The sequence below is a fragment of the Falco peregrinus genome, chromosome 5 (genome assembly GCF_023634155.1).
Source record: "Falco peregrinus isolate bFalPer1 chromosome 5, bFalPer1.pri, whole genome shotgun sequence".
Taxonomy (NCBI): Eukaryota; Metazoa; Chordata; class Aves; order Falconiformes; family Falconidae; genus Falco; species Falco peregrinus.
The window spans coordinates 64,705,860-64,728,267 of record NC_073725.1 but is presented as its reverse complement, the minus strand read 5'-3'; the positions used below and the strand labels follow the sequence as shown (position 1 = coordinate 64,728,267).

General features: G+C 49.5%; 2 protein-coding genes across 2 annotated transcripts; one reads left to right on the top strand and one right to left on the bottom strand.

Moving 5' to 3' along the window:
• Positions 1-5,320: 5,320 nt before the first annotated feature.
• Positions 5,321-9,659, bottom strand: CHPF2 (chondroitin polymerizing factor 2). The gene is made up of 4 exons (XM_055803971.1): positions 8,935-9,659; positions 7,743-8,307; positions 7,105-7,287; positions 5,321-6,817 (listed from the first exon to the last, which is right to left on the bottom strand). The coding sequence occupies exons 1-4, from the start codon at positions 9,198-9,200 to the stop codon at positions 5,555-5,557; spliced, it is 2,277 nt and encodes a 758-aa protein (XP_055659946.1). The 5' UTR covers positions 9,201-9,659; the 3' UTR covers positions 5,321-5,554.
• Positions 9,660-9,807: 148 nt separating this feature from the next.
• On the top strand, positions 9,808-21,135 carry ABCF2 (ATP binding cassette subfamily F member 2). The gene is made up of 15 exons (XM_055803972.1): positions 9,808-9,978; positions 10,245-10,413; positions 12,636-12,848; positions 13,782-13,964; positions 14,287-14,458; positions 14,615-14,710; positions 15,782-15,884; positions 15,967-16,062; positions 16,170-16,289; positions 16,799-16,888; positions 17,126-17,236; positions 17,493-17,555; positions 18,018-18,146; positions 18,979-19,182; positions 20,529-21,135. Exons 2-15 carry the CDS (start codon positions 10,260-10,262, stop codon positions 20,664-20,666), a joined length of 1,872 nt encoding a protein of 623 aa, XP_055659947.1. The 5' UTR covers positions 9,808-9,978; positions 10,245-10,259; the 3' UTR covers positions 20,667-21,135.
• Positions 21,136-22,408: the final 1,273 nt, after the last annotated feature.

Here is a 22,408-nt window from a genome sequence, read left to right as displayed (position 1 = left end):
CCAAACAAATTGTAACATACTGGAAAAGCTACTGCTCTGTTATTTCACTAACTAATCACTTTCATCACTAAAAGCATATGTCTATTTTCAGCTGGAATTATCTGTCACATTTTAAAGCTGCTGTTTTGGTGTTGCTGTTGTTGTGCCTTACCCCTAGACAATTGAAAACCTCTTTAGCATCCAGCAGTTTTGCTCAGTAAAAGTACTTATACACTCTAATAAGATCACCTCACAACCTTCTAAGTAATTAGAGTTCATAGAATCCCAGATTGGTGTGGGTTGGAAGGGACCTTAAAGACCCCCCCAGCCCCACCCCTGCCACACGCAGGGCCCCCTTCCCCCAGCCCCGGTGGCTCCCAGCCCCGTCCAGCCTGGCCTTGGGCACTGCCAGGGCTGGGGCACCCACAGCTGCTCTGGGCAGCCCGTGCCAGCGCCTCGCCGCCCTCAGCATAAAAAATGTCAGTCTTATATCTAGTGTTGATCTGCCCTCTTTTAGTTTAAAACCATTAAAAGCAGTTTAAAGCCATTACCCCTTGTCTTATTGCTACAGGAGTTCTGCATGTCTCATTGCAAAATGTTTCTTCCAATCTTCGATAAATTTTGTGAACTTCTTGTACATTCTTCTTGTTTTCTCTCTGTTCCCTTCAAGCCTTACAAAAAAAAAAAAAAGGGCTCTGCGACCAGAGGCCTTATTGCTGTCTCTCACATCAACAGCATCTGCTTCCCCCAGATTGCCTACCTGTATCAATCAGTCATATCATGTTTTATATCTATATATCTATATCATATTACATGTTACAGGGCTGGGATAGGTCTGTATTTCAGTGTCTAAAATAGTGGGTCCTGGTCAGTCACTTTCTTTCCAGACATACCTTTTTCTTTTTTTTTTCTTTTTTTTCCCCCTCTTTTGACACACTCCTCTGGAGGAGTGACAGGCTTCCATTTTCCCCAATGAAACTACAATGAAGCACTTATAAGAGAAAATCATTTTGGATAGCCTTATTCCGCTACACACTCTTCTCCACTGTTATTCTACCTTTATGACTGTTTTTTGCAGTGCTCATTTTCTCCATCATCTGTAGATTTTATCAGTAGAGATCTTACATTTGCTTCCAAATCATCAATTACATGTCAAACAGCACTGGCTGGAGAACTGTTCCCCTAGGACCTGAGCAGAACTGCCCAAATCCAACAAGTGGCTCTTAGGTGATATGCCAACCAGTTCTTAAGTCACATGACTTGTTTGCTCCTGTATAACTTTCTGTTTAATAGTTAAAGCATTGCATTAAATCAAATGGATATTAATGTAATGGCTGTCTAATAATCTTTAACTTAATAGGTAACTTCAGAGGCTTAAGTCAAGTCATTTGCCAAGTCTTACTGGCTGTACAACAACCCTGACTAGTGCTAGTCAAGTTAGTTACTTGACAGTAATGCCATCCACAGCAAATTTCTTGTCAGTTAGCATTTCTGGTTTCAATTGCTTCTAGTCTAATGTTAGGTAAAGAGTAAATAACATTTTTCTTGTTTGGTGTAATACTGGATCAATTTGTTCAACATTTAATTTGATTTTTTTCTGCATTTTTAGTTTACTATCCCCAGGCTATTCCAGCTAGAGCATAACTGTGACAGCCAACCTGCCTGCCTGTGAGACGCAAGTTGTTGCTTTCATATAGCCTAATCTCACCTTGGAATACAGAGTTTTGATCAATAAACCAGAATCTTCAGTTTATGGACTCAGCAGTCTGCTGGCAGTAATTCCTGCCTTTCCTTTCCCACACAGCTGGATTAAAAAAATAAAAAAAATTAAAAATCAGCTTCCAGCTTCCCTCAGTTTCCTCCCAAGATTAAAGAGTCTCAGGTTCTGTGTAGTATTGCATCATTGTCTTGTATGCACCGACGTGGGCAGTGACTTACCAAACAATGATCTGTTCCATTTTTTTTTTTGGTTTATGTCTTTTGTTTTGTTTAAAAGACAGCCCATCAGATCTCAATCTTTTGGTTCCTGTGATTCTCTTTCTTCCCTAATGAGGACTCACTAGTAATTCTAGCTTGCCCTATGTAATTTTAAAACCTTCTCTGTAGCAGCTTGTTTTGCACCACAGATATCCCCAACTGCTACATCCCCTACAGCATCCAGTTTCACTACCTCAGAGAGAGATTTCCTGACAGTTAACTTGCTCTATCTTCTTCAATGTTTATTCATTCAGCTTGGTCGCATGACACCTGGTTTACACCCATGCATCATACCAAGCTGCTTGCTTTGCTTACACAGTTTTTCTACAGCATCCAATACCTATTGCTAGTCCTCCCAAATGTGTGATCCAGAACAATGATTGAGGGAATTCTCCTGGGATATTACACCATATTGAGCCTTGCACTTGCAAGCTCTGCATCCTCTCTGGCACCATGAGGTTTTATTTCATGCATCAGAATCTCTTCTGTGTTCAAGAAGACAAACACACCATCACCAAGGCAAGCAGAAGCAGGGGTTCAATGCTGACTGGAAGGCAGTCACCGTACATCGAGGTGTTGATGACCCACTGAACAGTTAACCTGAGAGCCACATGCCTGTGCTGCGGCTGTCCGCATGGCGCCATGTTCAAGCCTGTGTCCGCAGCACAGATCCCTGGCCCCCAGGACCACCACAGTCAGCTCGTGGTAAAAGAGCCCGCAGGCAGTCCTCAGTCCTGAGCAGCGATTACACCACCTGGGCGGCCTTACCTTTGTCTGAAAGTGAGGTGAGAAATCCTCATGCAAACATCCTTTCTGTCTGGCAGCAGAAATGATGAATAGAATTGTCTTCTTGTAATCCTGTAATAGCTCTGAGAGCCAAAATGGGAGACCCTGCTCTACAGGTGGGGTCTGCATGGCGTGCAGCATGTGGGTCAGAGGCCCATCCACTGCTACGCCACTTGGGGTTGCCCACATCCAAAGGATGGAAGATTATCTATCCTATCCTCTCTTTATAGTGTTAGCTGTAATGCATCACATTTTAAATGATACCTTCACCCAGTCTGAGTGCTTTTCCTACAGGGACCATAATGGGTCAGCCCCTCACGCAAAACAACCACTTCCCATGCAAAATAAGAAAAAGTTTCCCACTTAGCTTCTCACCCTTTGGAAGTTTGCCTAGCAATAAATACACATCCCAGTAAGACATTCAGCAGAGATCCAGCTTCTTCCCAAGTAAATGTAATCAAGACATCCCTTCGTTTTTAAATAAACAAACCTGAGATTTCTATCCAATTTGAAGCAATGTGCCAGACTGAATACTTCTTCTGAAGCTTTTCTAATCTTTCAGCACCTCTTCTGATGCTGACACCAGACCTCTACCTCATACTCCTCATGAGCATAGCAAGTAACAATCTCCTTAAACAGTGCCTACACAGCCATGAACAGGGTTAGTCACCCTCACTCTCAGTGGCTCCTCACGCTGAAATTTGCAAGTCCACATCAGGGCTTTGGCCTTTGATTTCTAGGACACTGGGTGGAAGGGAGCTAGAAAGCTTTGCAGTAAAAAGATTGGTGGGGTCTTGATGGACCACAAATTAAACATAAGCCAGCAGCATTCCCTTGGAGCAAAGGTGGCCAGCATTATCCTGGGCTGCATTAGGAGCGTTGCCAGCAGATTGAGGGCAGCAACCCACCTCTGCTCAGCACTGGCAAGGCACACTTGGAGCGCTGTGCCCAGTTCTGGGCTCCCTGCTACAAGGTTGACATTGACATACTGGAGCGAGTCCAGCAAAGGGCTGTGAAGATGGTCGAGTAATTACAGTGTCTGTCATAGCAGGTGAGGCTGTGAGAGCTGGGATTGTTTAGCCTAGAGAAACATGGGCTCAGCATGGCTCCCACCCACTCATACAAGTCATGGATGGGAAAGTATAAGGAAAACGGAAACAGATGTTTCTCAGGCATGTCCAGTGACGTGACAAGAGGCAACAGGCACCAAATGATATGCAAGAAATCCCATCTGAACATGAGACATAACTTTTTAGCTGTACAAGTTACTACACACTGGAACAGATAGCTGGGATAGATTGTGGATTGTTCATCCCTGGAGACATTTAAAATGCAACTGGACACAGTCCTGAGCAACTTGCTCTAGCTGACCCCTTGTGCAGTGGTGGGGTTGCACTAGATGAACCCCAGAGGTCCTTCCTCCTCTGTGATACAGAACAGGGAAATCTAAACCATGACCCATTTGCTTAATTTCTAGAGAAACAATTTGCAGTTACCTGTCTTGTGTACATCTTATATCTGAATCATTCTGTATAGCAGATTTGTCCTCATTTTCTCCCACCTGGTCAACCTTTGTTATCTGCAAGCTTTTACCAATATTTTTGCCATTCGAATAACCAAATATAATGAGCAACATTTGCCCAAAACCCTGTTCCTGTAGGAATACACTGAAAACTCATACCCAGTCATTAAAAAGACAGCTTTTAATCTATTTAGCAGATTACATTAATGAAAACCTAGACATCAGCTGGGAATAACAGCCCCTGAGAATAAGCAAACAGTTGCCTGCTTCCATTAAGATGCACATGGCAAGTAGCAGGATATACCCAATGGAAATCACCAGGTGCCAAAGCTGTCTGGAGCTGTCTAGAGTCAGGAGCACAAGCAAGAAGTGCGGCATAACCAAGGAATTTTCTGTCCCTTGGAACAGCTGCACAGGCTTACTGCTTCAATAGGTGCAGGACTTACCAAGTTATCAAATTGGGGCTGAACAGCTAAATCTGCTAGCCTTGCCATCTGCCAGCCTTGTCATCTGCCCACCTATGACAGCAAGTGACAATCTGTTACTTTCAGGGATAATACTTTGCTCAATCTGCAGAACTGAAAGGTAGTTGACAGGGTCCTTCCGACAGTTCCTGGTTGCTCTCTAGGGCATACGGCAGCCCCGTATCACACCACCATGCTCAGCCCAACTGAAGCAAGTTTAGTGCATGCCAAAGGGAATTTTCTGCTCCTTCACCTTCCCAGATTACATTACAAAATGAATGTTCTGCAGTTGTGGAGGAACCAAACAAAGCAAAGTGAAAGTGCACTGAATAGCTTTGTCCAGCAGCAAACTAGACAAGCTGCGTTTATGCCTCCTTGAAAAATAAATGCATGAGGACACAAACACACAGGAGGGTGCAACAGCAGCACTGAAGGTAGCAAAGCTGAGGTGACTGTTCCAGTACATAGCTTGTATTCACTCACTCTGCACTGCTTGGCAGAATTGCATGGATTAAGTAAGGTCAACTACAGCTTGTTTTGTATCCCTCATCCCAGATGCTATCAGGTTTACAAGGAACCACATGAGTCTGCCTGGAAATAAACTTTTATTTATTTAAAAAAAAACCCAAACAAACACCACCCCCCCCACAACCCCCTCCCAGAAACAGCCTCTCTCTCCATAGCCCATGCCAGTGCCTCAGAGCAGGGCTGGGAAAGTCTTCCTCCTCCCTTGACCTCACATGCCCTTCACCCATGGCAAGGCTGGGAAGGGGATGAAAAGTGCCAAGTATTAAGGTGCTGAGAAGCTCTCGATGTTTCTTGTCTCTCAAGTGCTGTTAGCCTGTTCCTGCTCAAAGAGGGCCATGGCTAAATGTGAGCGGGATGCGAGTCCTTCCAAGTTACTAACCACACAGCGGTGGTATAACTCCTCACTAAGTCGGGGATTGCAGCTCCTCAGTGCATATTTCTGCACTAACCCTGGCTCCACAGCCCTAAATAGGTGCAGACCAGAATAGTGGAGGAAGACATCAAATACCTCCATGCTCTCCAGCACCTCATCTCGATCTAGGATATCAGCTGCTAGCTTGGTGCGTGCTGTCATGTAGTCAGAGTTATAAAAGCAGGCCTCAGCAAAGGAATGTCTGTCAAAATGCCCATCCCTCAGGAAGTCAGTGCTGGAGGAAGCTGTCTGCTCACCACGGTACACCAGTGCAGGGTTGAATTCTTGGAAGTGCACTGGGAAAAAGACCTGCCAATTGCTGATAGTATTCATGCGGCAGCGGTTCAGGAACTCCATGTTGATTTCTGTCCAGACACTGGCCAAGAAGAATAGTGTGTCCACAGGGTGCTTCTTTGAGACTATATCCATGAGTTTCACTTGTGATGGCACCTCAGTTTTAACACTAATCCAGGGGATTTTAACTTCTGCATAGCGTTTCTCCAGCTCTCCTACCATAGCTTTGACTCCAGCAAAAACATCCACCTGGCTGACTCGCTGGGCATCATAGGGATGGTAGATGAAAAGCAAAGTCAGCAAGGCATTATCATGTGTGTCCAGTGTGTTCATAGCAAACATATCCAGGAAGTTTGCCACAAAATCCAGGTCCTGCACCGTCAAGGGAAGCACCAGTTGCACCCGTGTGGCCTCCGTCACATATGGCATGGGAATAATTTCCACCTTACTTAAGGGCCTCACCAAGCTCACTCGTTTGGCCAGAACATGACTGTGGCCCTTTTGGGTCACTGCCTCCAGCAGCAGGTCCAGCGTATACTCCATGCCCCGTGTGGGGTCAAAACGCCGATAGCCATTCAGCAACTGCCGCTTGTTGAAACGGAGCAGCGGTTGGTAGCGACTGTTAAGTTGCTCAAGTGCAGACTCAATGATTTCACTGACATCTGCTTTGTTGGCTCCAGAGAGCTCACACTTGGGGGAGCCATCAGGACAGGAGAAGAGGTGCTGCTCAGTGAAGTACTCCCAGCTGATTACCTCGAAACGTGACTTTGGAAGAAATGGGGCATTAATGCCCACAGGCCATGTCAAGCCTGCCTCACCTGCAGGGGTCAGTGATGTCAGGTTCCTGATCTGCATCTGTGCAAAGAGACAACGCATACAAATCCCTACCTCTTTCTCAAAGAGATCTGGTTCATCTCTCCCACCCAGGCCTGCCTCACCACCTAGAACTGTATCTTGGTAGTATCACAACAGTGGTTTTGGATAACATCGTGTCAGAAGAGCTATTTCTGAGACACATGACTATATCCTGTGTCTGGCTGACAGTCATCTACAAAAAGAAGCAGTAATCTTCCTTTGCTACGTTGAAAGAAAAGGAAACCTGTTTGGTTGAGGAGTTTTTGCAGATATCTCTCACCGCATACCTGGAGGTCCTGGATCTCCTGGTAGGCTCTGTCCAGCTGGATCCTGCTGAAGTGCTTGTGCAGCCGGTACATCAGGGTCACATCAGAAACAGGGTGCACAGCAAGAGCTGCTTGGAACTCCTCCTCCTCCTCCTTCTCCAGCTCAGTATTTTTGGCCAGTTCATAGGTGTGGTATTGCTGGCCCTGAAGTGGACAAGAGCCAGAAAGACTGGCATGGAAAAAGTTCACAGAGAAGCCTTCTCTCACTCCAGACATGCATTTGTCCCTCCTTCCACACTGACTGCAGTACCCAGAGACGAAAATAGAGTCGTTGTCCCCCACCTTACCCCCCCATACTACATGTCCGCTTGGTTCTTGGTACCAACATGCCCTTTACCTAGCCTCCAGGGCAAAAGCCTGTGGATCAGCATCTGCTAGCAAGGTGAAAATTAAATCCTGTATATGTTTTCTCCTTCAGCATCTCAGCTTTGATTACAGGCCTCTCCCCAATGCCACCACACCACGCAGCCCTTTCTTCCTCTGTAACTCACAGCAGAGGCTCACAGAAAAAGCCAGCCCCTTTGCTATGCTGCAGGGAACTAGTAAGAGCATGGGTTGTCAGGCCTAACTAACACAAAACCCTGAGAAGGGGGGAGTACCTGGAGCTGGGAAACACAAGTGATGCCAAGGAAATCGATGATGCAGCGCCCCAGCCACTCATCTGGCCGCACACTAAGGATCTCATTGCGACAGCTGTCCAGGTGTGGGTGGAGCTTAAGGAGCAGGCTGCGGGAGATCAGGTAGCCAAAGCCACCATGACAATAGCGGGCCTGCTCATCTGCCCCGATAAACTCCTCTGCTCGTCCCAGGTACACGTCCTGGTTAATACTTAGGTGTGTCACCAGAGCCTTGACCTGTTCAGCCTGGGCATAGGTGTCATCCTGCATGACGTAGAACCAGTCATAGTCAGAAACAAAATGCTGATGGATATAGTTCATGGTCTCATACATGAGCCAAATGGGACGCTCATCCCCGTGGGCCACCAGCACCATGCCATGAGGCACCTTGGCACTGCGCAACCCCGTAAAGTACAGCAGGCGTGGGAAGTGATGGGCTACTGTCTTGTTCACTGCCACTGCCAACGTATTCAAGGTAGCCTTGGAGGTCAGCACAGCTACAAACAGTCTCTCATGGAATCCCAATTCTGTCTGGATGTAGCGAGTTCTGTAAAGGAAGGACATACCTGCATGACAAACAGCTGGACAACAAAAATCAAAGGATGATGGTAACTTGGGATAAATCTTTATCTGCTGGAGTCTACCAGTGGTGAAACAATTAAGCCTAGAAGTAGAGCTTTAAGAGAAGACTCACTAGGAAAAATCCCATTTTGTAAAGACACTCGCTTCCTTTAAGGAAACTACAATCTCACATCATTTATCTAAGCTAGGAAACTGTGCTAGCGTAATTAAAAACAAACAAACCAGAGCTAACCACTTGCAAGTTATATATAATACTATTAATTGCTCAATATTTTCCTATTGAACAGACGGGTTAAAAAAGTTTTGAAGTCTAATTTAACACGTTCTCTTAGGGAGAAGTACTAGAAGTACTCTTAATGTTCTTGGGCATTTTTGTTTTTTAATTAACTTCTTAAGACACTTCTCTTGCACCTCTTTGAAGTAACAATCTCAGCCATTGCCTTGCTGCACCATGCTGCTACTACATGAGGTACATCAAATGGCGTATTCCACTCTGAGCCTGTTAACTTGCCAGAGGACTTGGAACCCCAAGTGCCATCCATATGGGATTATCCTCCCCGAAGAAAAGCCAAGCCAAAAGAACAGATGTTACCTGAGCACTTTTTTGTAAGGCTTGTTGGGGTCTCGGTAGTACGGAACAATCCTGGGCCTGAAATCCTCGTGGCCTGTGCCATCTGCGGCCTCTGGGCGAGCTGCGCCGCCGAGGGGCCCGGGGCGGCCCGCCGCCCCCAGGCACTGCTCCTCGGCCCCGCTCTGGCTCCAGGAGGCGCGCAGCAGGCTCAGGCTGCAGCCCAGCGAGAGGCCCAGGACGAGCGGCAGCACGGGCCGCAGTGCGGCCAGCAGCGCGGCCAGGCGCATGGCGGAGGCCAGCGGGGCGACGTCCAGCCGCCGGGCCGGTCTGGTCCGGCCCGGCCCGAGGCAAGGCAGAGGGTCGTGGCGGCCGCAGGCCCGCTACGACCGGGGCGGGCGCCGGGGGCCGCTCCGGCGCTCGGAGACACGGCGGTCGCGGAGCATCGCTAGCCTAGGGCGCCGAGGCGGCGCGGGCCGCGGCGGGCCCTGCCGAGGCAGCGGGCGGCTGGAGGCGCGGCGCCGCGCACCGCCCTCCGGGCCGGCCCCCGCGGCTCAGCAGCCCCCGGGCTCGTTCACCTGCAGGCAAGGCACGGCAGCCCTCCAGCGCGCAAGCCGGCGATAGGGCCGGTGCAGAGCTCCGTGCCGGGGGCGCGGGGGGCGGCAGCGGCTCCCACCGGGCCCCGCTCCCGCCGCTGCCACCTCAGCCGCCTCATCGCGACCAGCCGCCCTTCCGCTTCCGCTCCGCTTCCCCGCTCCGCGCTATAGCGCCGCGGCGGCCGCTCTGCCCTCCAACACCACCGCCTCTATTGTAAGGCGGGCCAGAGTCCCCGGCTCTCGGCGGGGGCGGGGCCTGGCGCGTGGCATGCCGGGACGCGCAGTGCCCGGCAGGCGGCGGCGCGGCCGGGCCCGGGCGGCGGAGGGCACGCGGACTCGGCTTCCCAGAGGCGTGCGGCGGCCCGGCGCGGGTGACGCTACGCGCTACGATTGGTCGCCGCCGCGGGGGGCAGGGCGTGCGCACGCGGTAGCAGCTGTCCTGTTGCGACAGAAGGAAAGCGCGGAGCCGCCGGTGCGGGAGGGGCTTGGCGGCGCGGCGGGGCGAGCAGGAGGAGCGGAGCGGGCCGGGCCGCGCCGCCGCCGCCGGGCAGGGCAGCCTAGCGGGCGGGCGGGCGGGCGGCTGGCTGGCCCTCGGCCGGGCCCGGCGGCGCCGCGTGGTCCGGGCCGGGGCGGGCGGCTCGCGGGCCCGCCGGGGCGGGGCGGCCGGGCTGGGGCGGGGCGGGCCGGATCGGATCGGATCGTCGCGGCCTAACGGCGCCTGTCGCACCTCCGCCGCAGCGCCTCCGCCGCGCCATGCCCTCGGACCTGGCCAAGAAGAAGGCGGCCAAGAAGAAGGAGGCGGCCAAGGCCCGGCAGCGGCCGCGCCGAGCCCCGGAGGAGAACGGCGATGCCGGGACGGAGCCGCAGGAGGTCAGGCCCCCGGAGGCCAACGGGACGTCGCTGCCAGGTAAGAGGCGGCCCCGCCGCGATGCCGGTGCTGCCGCGCCGGCGGGCGCCTGGCTCGTGCCCGGGCTCCCCGGCGCCCCCGCGAGCCCTCGGTGGGGCTCAGCCCGGCAGCCCCGCGCGTTCCGGCGTTGGCAGCGCCCGGCCGGGGCTGCCGGTGGGCAGGACGGTGCGCGATCGGTTGTGCCCGCGGCTCGGAGAGCTGGGACTTCCGTTTCTCCTCGGATGAGATACCCGTGGGCACGGGCTTGCGCCGAGCTGGGCCAGCCGCGGTGCCTCCCGTTAGGGCCACCTCATCTCCTGTGAGCCAGCCGGACACTTACAGCGATCCGTGGCGGCTGTCCGTAGGCTGTGCAGGTGAGGGGCTCCCTCGGCCCTCACTTCAGGCGTGCAGTGTGAAGATCGGCGGTGCTGATGGTGGTTTTTCCCTGTCAGATACGGTCCTGATCTTCTGGTACTTTATGCCCAGCCCTGTTCGAGTTTTTGTTGGGTTCCCCCCCAGCCCCACGCTGCAGGAACCACTGTAGTGCCTCAGTTCTTACTGTTCTTACGGCTATGGCCCTGTCTGTTCTGTTTTTCTGGGCCATATCTCGTTTGCAGAAACTGTGAGCCTGGTTATCTTAGGAAAGAGACTGTGTCAACAAAGAGCTGTTGACCTCCCTAAAGGAAATAGGCAAGGTAAAGCTTACAGAGAGAGAGGGTTGAGTCGGTCCTTGCTTTAGCCCGCCTGGTGACCTGCCGGCAGATGGGCACGCAAGTTTTTTTCAGACTCAGCCCACAGTGCAGTTTTAAGAGGCACTCGATGCGTGACAGAGACGCGGGGCAGCCAAAGGCGGGGGGGCCGGTCTCCCGCGGACCCTGCTCTTTGCTGGCGGTCCCGGGTGCGCTCCTGCGCGGTGCTGCCATCCGGGCCGGTGCTGGGGCCGCCGGTGCCGGACGCGCGCTGGCCCAGCCGGGGCGGTCCTGCGGCGGGGCGGCCCTGGCGCCCGCCCGCGCCGAATCGGCCAATCGCCGTCCGCTCCCGCGGTACATTTGCATAGCGCCTTCCGATTGGTGGAGCCTGGGGAGCCGCGGCGGGCTCAGGCTTCGGGCCCTGCGCCTTCCACCGGGTCGAGCCGCGCCGAGCTGGGCCGGGGCGGGCGGGAGCGCTCTGCCTGCGGCTGCCAGTGCCGCGGCCGGTGGGGGCTGCGGGCGGGGCAGGCGGCTGGGGTTGCGGCAGAGCCGTGGCGGTGAGCAGGCGCTGGGCGTGCAGGGCAGGCTGGTAAAGCAGCGAGGATGTCGGAGGGCAGGCAGTGTGGGTCGATATGTGCCTGTTTCTTACTAGCAGTTCCCTGTGAAGTTGTTATGCATCAAGGATAAAGCTGCCTTGCCCTCTTCTTGCTCATCTGGTTTGCTTGTTTATCCAACTGGTCTGCTTGTGCTGCCCGTGATTTCAGAGAGGGTCCTGTGTCAGCACAGTCGGCATCTTTTGCTCCTTCTTGTTGGGTAAGGCACGTTAGCCTTGGCAATAACGGTGGTTTTGCAGAGTTTTTGCCAGGAGTGCTAGACGTTGAGAGCCAGGGTGCTATCCCTCAGTGGTCTGAACACAAACAATCTGAATGCCAGGTCTCTGCTTTGAGAAGCTGGAATGTTGCTGAGATTCTCAGTGCCGTTTTCTTCTTCTAATGGCATTGTTTCACCAAAAATTTGACTGCAAATGCTGGGCTGCAACAGATCACTATGATAGGAAAGGTGTGCTTATACTGTGGGAGGAAAGGAAGAGGTGGGGGCATGCATATGGGCATATTAGCTTCGCAAAAATTGGTACGGCCTATTCCAATGCTGCTGCTGCTTTTCTTCTTTCAGCTTTCCCTTCATTTATTTTCTACCCAAGTTTTCCTTTGGCCAGGCCCTTCCTTAAGCTTGCAAGCAACACTTTATAAGTTCTCTTACCATCCCAGCCCTTCCTGCAGTGAGAGCTAGTCCCATCATTCTTGGATAACAGGCTAGCTGTTCTGGCAGCTCGCTTGGTCCTAGTGGTCATACTTTTTTAGAGAGAGCAGGTGGAAGTTCCTCTGTATCCATCTGCTAAGCTGAAAAGCAGAGTGTCATTGCTTCTGGGCCTCCTCAACATTTCTGTAGAAATGGGGACATGGGAGTTGTTTTTGTAGTCGTGGGCCTATTGGGGCTTATTGCTTCCCTTGTATCTGTAAATCACTAACACCTCTGGTCTGTTTCTGCATATAGAGGTGGATGCTCTTACAAAGGAGCTGGAGGACTTTGAATTAAAGAAAGCTGCTGCCCGTGCTGTGACAGGAGTGCTGGCCTCCCATCCCAACAGCACTGACGTGCACATCATTAACCTCTCACTGACCTTCCACGGTCAGGAGCTGCTGAGTGATACAAAACTGGAGCTGAACTCCGGAAGGCGCTACGGCCTGATTGGACTGAATGGGATTGGTAAGCTGTGGGGCACGGTGACCTGGGCTGCTTGGAGCTCGGTGAGGATACTGTCCTGCTGAGAAGCTGGACAGATGCAGGTGGTAAATACTGGAAACCAGAAATAGGGCTGTTAGACAGATGTGGCTGGGAGATGGCAGTTTCCATTCTCTCATCTCCCCCCACCCAGGAAGAGGAATTGCAGGTATTGCTGGTGGAGGTATGAGGTTGCATTCTAGCTTTGGACTGTGCATTTGAACTTGTTTCTGGTGAGATTTGGGTGAGATGTCTGGGATCTGTGAATCTGCCTTATTCCTGTTTGCAGGATTTGTTTAGCAGTGTCAGTAAATCCAATGATGATGGTATTGGTCAAAGAACTTGCACAGTGTGGAGGAGTAGGGAGTGTGTGGTTTGGCCTGAGTGGGAAAACAACTGTATAGTCCCTGGTGAAGGCGACACTCTACATGGAGAGATGCAGAATGTGGGTGTACTTGAGGAAGAGCTAGTAAGAGTGACCAATTGTTTTAACTTTCAGGAAAACACTTGGGTCCCTAATGACGGGTGCATAACATTCCTCTATGTTAGGAGTCTTTAGAATCTGGGGTCCTGGTAGCAGGTGTCAGACCTGGTTAGGCAACAGCAAGTACACAGCAGAGAGAAGGTTCCCTAAATCTGGGCAAGGGCTGAACTGCAGTGGTTTCCAAAGAGATTCTTCCTGTTTCAGTCCTGTCCCTCAGGTGATGAGCCTTAGCTGGGGGGGCAGCCTATTGCAGTGAGGCAGTATGCTCTGCTGTGCTTCTAGTTCTTCTGGCCTCTTGAGCAAGAAATTCCCAAGGATTTTCAGGGGTTGGAAAGGGAGGGAATTGGTGGGATCTGACTGCATCTCATCCATTTCTCTGTGACGTTGTATCTCACTGAATCCAACAATGATGTGGAGTGTCTGTCTGCACACAGGGAAATCCATGCTTTTGTCAGCTATTGGGAAACGAGAAGTGCCCATCCCAGAGCATATTGACATCTATCACCTGACTCGAGAGATGCCTCCCAGTGACAAGACCCCTCTCCAGTGTGTGATGGAGGTGGATACAGAGAGGGCCATGTTAGAACGAGAGGCAGAACGTCTGGCTCATGAAGATGGTAAAGCTTCTTGGAGTCCCAAGGGACATTTCCTCCATTTCCCTCCTCACTGAAGAAAAGGGATTATTTGGGTTCCTTGGCAGAGTTTTTACATGTTACAGTATCTATTTCCCCCAGCTGCCCTGTACTGGTTGAAAAGTCCTGTAGGATTACACTTTAGATGAAATTATTCCATGCAGCTTCTTAAGAAGTGTCTCAGGTTCGGGAATGGAGGGGGCTGAACGGTGATAAAGCAGGTGGACTGTGAGCTTTCCCAGCTGTATAGAGGTGCAGGTGAGAGCCCTTTATTGGTAGAAGTGCTGACAGGCAGGCTTTCTTTCAGCGGAGTGTGAGAAACTCTTGGAGTTATATGAACGTCTGGAGGAGCTGGATGCTGACAAGGCAGAAGCACGGGCCTCACGGATCCTTCATGGTTTGGGGTTCACACCAGCCATGCAGAGGAAGAAGCTGAAGGACTTTAGCGGTGGCTGGCGAATGAGGGTGGCTCTTGCTAGGTGAGTGGTATATACTGCCTGCTGGCTCCTGGGAGAATGCCTGCCTGCTCTTGACTCTGCAGAGCCACATACACAGTTCTAAGAACTGGGAGCAGAGCTGAGAGGCTTTGGGTTACCTGCATTTACCCTACTGTGTCATCTCCCTTCTCCTTTCAGAGCCCTCTTCATTCGGCCTTTCATGCTGCTTCTAGATGAGCCCACAAACCACCTTGACCTGGATGCCTGTGTGTGGTTGGAGGAAGAGCTGAAAACGTAAGCATGAAGGAGTTTGCTGTTTCTCTGAGTTGTGCTTTTCTGCTGGAACACCTAATCAGCACATGAGCAGGTGCTACAGGGGTAACTGGCTATAGTTCCTGTGGCTACATAACTATATTGTGGTACTGGTGACATCATCTTGTGCTTGCTGCTACACATGACTGTGGAAGAGTTCTTGATGCAAGGGGTGGTGAATTCAAGACAAGCCCCTGTCTTTCCCTTACTGAAGAAATGAAAAATTCTGGTTGGGGCTACCTGGTTAAAGCTACTTCCTTGGAAGTTGGGGGCAGCCTGTGTACCAGCACCATGTGCTGTACCGGTACTGTGAGTTTTCCAGAGCTGGCTTCCAGCTCATCTTTCTACATATTGGTCCCCTGTTTTCACGGATCAGTGGTACCCAAGTGTGTCAGTTTCATCTTGTTCTAGTATGTCAGGTGACTGGTTTTTGTAAACAAAGGTGAAATGTTAAGGCTTAAGGTAAAAAGCTTAGGAATAGTTACAAAGTTTAAAGTGAAGGGCTTTTCATTTGCAGAGGTTTTTCTGTCAGTTTTGTCAGTTGAACCTTTTGCATGCTTGCTTTAGAAGTCAGATGTTTTAGGGAAGTAATTTGAACCTCTTTTTTTTGGGAGGCTTTAACCAGCCATGGTGCAGATTTAGAGTGGAGCCATGCATAGTAAACCTAACAGATGGTAGTCTGTATTATGGTGAAAGTAAGCAGCAAAGGCTGAAACTTCCAAAAACTGTGATGCCAATGGAGTCAGTTGCATCAGTAGCACAAGTCATCTACCACATGGGTAGCCAGCTCTCAACTCTTTGTGAACTGTCTTACAGTGAAGAGTGTTTTAACACAATGAGAGATGTTTCCAGTATTTGCTTACCGCAGCTCGTTGTAGCTGCTTTACTCCAGATTTCCCAGAGCCATCTCCAAGGCTGTTATCTTTTTGTTCTTAATCCGATTGAAGGCAAGAGAGATGCAGTGCCTGTAAATCCCCTGTCAATCACCACCAGGGCCAATGAGCAAGAATTCTTTCCCTAGCTTAGTTTCTAATAACTTGCGTGGTACCACAGGTTCAAGCGGATCCTTGTGCTGATATCCCACTCCCAAGACTTCTTGAATGGTGTCTGCACCAACATAATCCATATGCACAACCGCAAACTGAAGTACTACACAGTAAGTAAATGGTGCCCTGCACAACTGGCAAAAACAGAGGAGCTGTTCTCCGGGCAACCTATGATGTTCTGTGGTCTTCTAGGGAAATTACGATCAGTATGTAAAGACTCGTTTGGAACTCGAAGAAAATCAAATGAAGCGATTCCACTGGGAGCAAGATCAGATTGCCCATATGAAGGTATCTGCCTAGCTGCATGAACATCTTTCTACCCATGCAGGTGGGCATCCCTGCGCCTCCTCAGCCTTGTTATTGTGGCTTTCAGCCAACTCTGGGTTTTGTTGCAGAATTACATTGCACGATTTGGTCATGGTAGTGCGAAGCTGGCCAGGCAAGCTCAGAGCAAGGAGAAGACCCTTCAAAAAATGATGGCTTCTGGCTTGACAGAGAGAGTTGTGAATGATAAGGTAGGATCAGACATGGGACTTCATCTAGAGATCAATATTAGAAACATTGGCTAGGTATAGTAGAATGATCTTTAGCTGACAGCAGGAATGGTTGACACAGCTGGAAGCCACAGTGGTGTACCCTTTCTGATGCCAAGGATGACTGTACTGCAGATAGCATAATGCTGAAGAGTGGAAAGAGGAGGAGATTTGTCATATCAAGGCTGTTTTGCAGATACAGAAATCACAAATGAATGTCTAAGGTTTGGAGAAGGTGGGGGCGGATGCTCAGAGCAACTCCTATTTGAAAAGTGTAAGACCACATTTCAAGGGGAAAGAAGCAGGGACTTATTAGCCAGTGGATGAGCTTGTAAGCAACTAATCAGAATAAATCTGTGAGTTGCTAGAGGGGCTTACAGTCTAGTGCCTTGGTCTACAGATTGTGTTTGTAGTCAGGCAAGGTTATACCAGAATAACTGGGTTGTCTTGTGCTTCAGGTTCTCTAACAAGTGGCTATTCTGTGTTAACAGACTTTGTCATTCTATTTCCCACCCTGTGGGAAAATCCCCCCTCCTGTCATCATGGTGCAGAACGTCAGCTTCAAATACACCAAGGATGGGGTGAGTATAGGGAGTATGCATGGGAGGTATGGAGATTACTTGTATCCCTGCCTTCTTTGGGAGCATGAGGCTTTTGACTAAGCTTTCTGATCAGGTTGCAGCATGTGACTAGTGGATCAAACTTATTGGAAGTGTTAATACTCAGTCTGCTGAGGATAGAGCATTACAGGTGCAGCCCAGAGGTTCTGGGTAGTAGGGGAAAGGCATAGTATGTGTCGTGATTTCTCCGGTTTGCAGCCATGGATCTATAATAACCTGGAGTTTGGGATTGACCTGGATACCCGTGTAGCTCTTGTTGGACCCAATGGAGCTGGAAAGTCAACACTGCTGAAACTGCTCACAGGAGAGGTATGCTCCCTACATTGTCTACCCTTTATTTTTGAGGTAGTCTTCAAAGAAGCTGCACTTATTTGCCAGAACCCCAATCAGGCCTTGGAAATCCTAAGATCTTGCTATAATATAGGGCTTTCCCCACCCCCACCCCCGATATTATCTGTTCAGGCTAACTCCTCTGTGCCAGAGCAGAGATGGCTGGATTCTGTATTTCTGGCATACAGCAAAAGGAGGGGTTCCCTGGTGAAACACTTTTATCTTCCCTTTCTAGCTGCTGCCCACAGATGGGATGATTCGCAAGCACTCGCATGTGAAGATTGGTAGATACCACCAGGTACTCCCTACAGCAGACACCAGGGACATGAAATGCTAAGGAAAAAGCTGTCAGGCATAAGAAATGTTGCCCCTCTTTCTACATCTAAGGCCCCTCCCACTGTGCCTGGAGATAGGGGATGGAACTGTTCTGTTGGCTGAATGGGCTCTAGCAAATGTTCCTACCCTGAAAAGAGTCTTGGTGTGGTCCTTTCTGTTTAGCCTCTCACCTTTTATGGGAGAGATGGCTGCCTTGTGCTTGGTGGTGGACAAGCATGCTATTCTGAAGCAGCACTCCTGCTCCTGAAACAAGAGGCTCTTTCCATAATAGTTCAGCACAGTGGTGGTACTGTGAGTGGGGTTACTGGCTCTTGTATTCTGCTGCTTAGCTGGTACCAGAGGGGAATAAGGTGGGGATGCGCATCCTTTTGGCCATGGAGTGGGTGGCCTGCACAGCCTGAAGCTGACTTTTCTTCTCTGTCAGCACCTGCAAGAGCAGTTGGACTTGGACCTCTCACCCCTGGAGTACATGCTGAAATGCTACCCAGAGATCAAGGAGAAGGAGGAAATGAGAAAAATCATTGGCAGATATGGTCTGACAGGGAAGCAGCAGGTGAGTATGAGCTGTTGAGGTTTGGTTTTTGCTCATTAGGAAAGTAGAGCTGCTGCATTTTCTGTTGCTCTGCGGATGTCTGACAGTGTGATGCAGTACACAGCATGGCCTGTCACAGCATCAAAATGTTTTTTCCGTCTCTGCTGAGAAGAAAATAACTCATAGCTCGTAGGAACTTTCTTTGCATTGCAGCAGTATGTGGGTTGGAATGGGTGACCTCCTCGGAATCCAGGTGTAGAGAAGACAAGTTGTGGCATAGTGCTAGACTTGAGCATATTTTAACTGTAACTTGAACTCCTTTGCTTATCTCTTACTTCTGAGATGAATACCAGGCAGAAATGCTAGAACATATTCTCAGCTGGGAGTGGGGACTTCTTGGCTCAAACAAGAGGGTAGGATCACCAGTGGTGCTCTAAAGTCCAAAGATGACATGTTCCTGTACATCACACATCACATGTATGACAGGAGTTGTCTTCATCAGTGCAGTTCAACACTGATTTTTACATTGTTCTTCCCCATTTATCAATCCAGAAGTTGAGAGTAGTTTTACGATTGTGTCAGGATGCAGTGAACACTAGTCAGACCTCAATTAACTATCCTTTGGAACCTTCAACACCAGCTGGGTCTTACTATGGACACTTCTTCAGAAGCCTCTGGAATCCCCTTGTTCTGCTGGTGAGAGAAGCTTAGCCTAGGTGTAAGACTGACTAAACAGTCCTCTTGTGTCATGTGGCTGCTGGAAACACAGTGTGAGATCTGAATGTTTTGCGGTCAGGATGGTGGTCTGTTAAGTTTCACTGCAGAGCTGCAAATGGTGTCTTGTGTTTCTCAGGTGAGCCCCATTAGGAACCTCTCTGATGGACAGAAGTGCCGTGTGTGCTTTGCGTGGCTGGCCTGGCAGAATCCTCACATGCTTTTCCTGGATGAGCCCACCAACCACTTGGACATAGAAACAATAGATGCTCTGGCAGATGCTATCAATGAATTTGAAGGAGGAATGATGCTTGTCAGCCATGACTTCAGACTCATCCAGCAGGTAAGAAAAGTAGTGAATTTTGTCAGAGCACCTTTCTGACAGTTTAAGTAATTAAAACAAGGTGTCTTCAACTGACTGGCTCTTACTTATCCCCAAAAAGGTGTGTGAGTGAAAAAAAAAAAAAAAAATCACTGGACACTATTCTCTTGCCATGTTCATGTGAAATGATTACTGACCTAGCCTAGGAGAACAGTAGGTACTTGAAAGAAGAAAACCTCACACCACAAAAGTGAAGTGAAGAATAAGTTAAATGGAAATCATGACACACTGTGGAGGCCTTAACTAGATTTTTTAAAAATTATATTGGAGTAGTTCTAGCCCAGTGTTTTATCACTCAGTCTGCACAGGCAAAAGAATTTGCACCACACGCACACAAATGTCAAGTGCTCATCTATCAGCTATAGCTTTGTCTGCAAGTTCAGGTATAATTTTATATTTTAGTGTGTTATATCCAAGTAGTTCAGGTCAAGAACTACCTTTTTTCAACGCCCAGTTTAGCAGGTGTCAGGGGTTTAACCCCAGCCAGCAACTGAACACTACACAGCCACTTGCTCGCTCCCTGACAGCTCTAGTGGGATGGGAAGGAGAACGGGGGAAAGGTGAAACTCATGGGATGGATAAGAACAGTTTAATAACTGAAATAAAGTATAATATAATATTAGTAGTGAAAAAGGAGATAACAAAAAGGAGAGAGGAGTAAAAGCCAAGAAAAACAAGTGATGCACATTACAGCTGCTCACCACCCACTTAGGCCCAGCCAGTTCTCGAGCAGCGATCAGTCCTTCCTGGCCAGCTCTGCCCTCTTTAGGTACTGACTGTGACAGTCTGTGGTGTGGAATATCCCTTTGGCCAGTTCGGGTCAGCTGTCCTGGCCCTGCTTTCTCCCAGGTGCTTGTGTACCTGCTCACTGTCAGAGCATTAGAAACTGAAAAGTCCTTGACTTAAGAGTAAGCACTACTTCACAACAACTGAAACATCAGTGTGCTATCAACACTATTCTCATACTAAATCCAAAACACAGCATTATACCAGGTAATAGGAAGAAAATTAATGCTTATCACAGCTGAAACCAAGACAGCAGGAAAGGCTTTTCTTAGTCCATAAACAAAAAAAAAAATGTTGAGAAGTCAAGGATTTTTAGTTCTAAAATCTTGTATAAATTATGCAGAAAACCCTAGGTAAGATAGTTCAGTGCAGGTATTTTTCTTTGGTAGTTGAAGTGTGAAAGTTACTAACCTCATTTCTTACCAGACTTCAGAGAGTAGATTCTGGTTAGTTTTATTGATTTTTGTGAAATTATAACATACTGTACTGTAAAGCTGCTCTCCTTGTGTGCTTGCTTTCAGGTTGCACAGGAGATCTGGGTCTGCGAGAAGCAGACAATCACAAAGTGGCAAGGTGACATCCTTGCCTACAAGGAACATCTCAAGTCAAAGCTGGTGGATGAAGATCCACAGCTCACCAAAAAGACCCACAATGTGTGAGCTCTAGAGCAGTCGGTCAGGTGCTCTGTGGAGACTGACAGTGGCCAATTGACTCACCCATCTGCCAACTGGAATGGGACTCTGCTGCTATCTCTGGCTGTGTTCTAGGATTGCTGCAATACTGCTTCCCCTTGACTTGCCTTGCACCTCTGTATCTGGACAGATCTCCTCTGATCTGGCTACGTCTGGGCAACTGTTTCCATATTTAGATGATGTCCCATCTGAGCCAGGCCTTGGAATCTAGTGGTCTGGGGTTATGGTGGTGGCAGTTAGGGTGTCTGAGCTGCAGTGATAGAGAAGTGGAGACCCCAGCCCAGCTTCTCCCACCTCTTCCTTCCCAATTTCTGCTTCGGTTTAGATACTTCACTTCAAACTCCTCTGGCCTTGGTTTGTTTTTAACTATTATTTAACAGTGTAATTAACAGATCTGCCTGAAAATCCATCAGTCAATAAAGAGGGAAGAACAGTCTTGTTTTGTGAGTTGTAGTAGTTATTGGGGCATGCTGGGGCAGATCAGTGCTGAGCTTTGAGTAAAGTTGCAGAGTCCTTTCTTCCTGGGTGAAGGTTCGGTTCTTCAGTACAACCAAAATGACCAGAATTTGTGGGCTACACCGAAGAGTGAGTACTGAGCTCTGGAGATACAGACTAGTGAGTAGGATCCTCACCTGGGAAACTGTTAATCCAGAGTGAGCACTGGGTTTTCCAGTTAGTGACAGAAGGGGGAGCAAGCCACACATGCATTTTTTGCTGTTGGTGTACAACTTGAAAGGGTTCTGAGGACTGGAAGTTAAAGACAATGTGGATCTAGAAAATACCAGTGTATGTTTTCTACAACAGAGTTGCTTAGGTGTATGCTTTTTCCTTCACCTTGAACTGTATGGGTCTAATAATGAGACCAAATAATTTAGGATTTTTGGACTATGAATTATTTGTTCCTTACAAGTTTAACTAAACAAAACTAATCCAATAAAGTTAGTTTAACATTTATTTTTGTTCTTAGAACCAGAATGGTTTGAGTTGGAAGGGACCTTGAAGACCCCCCAGTCCCACCCCTGCCACGCGCAGGGCCCCCTTCCCCCAGCCCCGGTGGCTCCCAGCCCCGTCCAGCCTGGCCTTGGGCACTGCCAGGGCTGGGGCACCCACAGCTGCTCTGGGCAGCCCGTGCCGGCGCCTCGCCGCCCTCACAGGGAAGGATTTCTCCCTCAGCTCTGATCTCCGTCTGCCCTCTCTCAGCGCAAAGCCGTTCCCCCTTGTCCTGGCGCTGCAGGCCCTTGGGAAAAGCCCCTCCCCAGCTTCCTCGCCGGCCCCTTTGGGTGCTGGAAGGTGCTCCAGGGTCTCCAGGAGCCTTCCCTTCTCCGGGCTGAACAGCCCCAGCGCTCCCAGCCCGGCTGCGCAGCAGAGGGGCTCCAGCCCTCTGGCCGTCTCCGTGGCCTCCTCTGGATTTGTTCCAACAGGTCCATGTACTTATGTTGGGGGCCCCAAAGATGGACAGAGCACTGCAGGTGGGGTCTCATGACTTAACAAATTTTTAGAAAAGTTGATGTTTAAACCTCACACTGTGCCACAGAAACTTGAACACAACACATTTTTCATGTATTTAAAAAACAAAACGTAATCAAGAAAAGAGCAGGAAATCAAACCAAGTAGCTTCTTGTGATCATGAGTTACCATTTTAATTACTTGTGACAGATGAGAATGGCTGCACTGGTCACATGAAAGGTTCATGTAACCCACTAACCTGT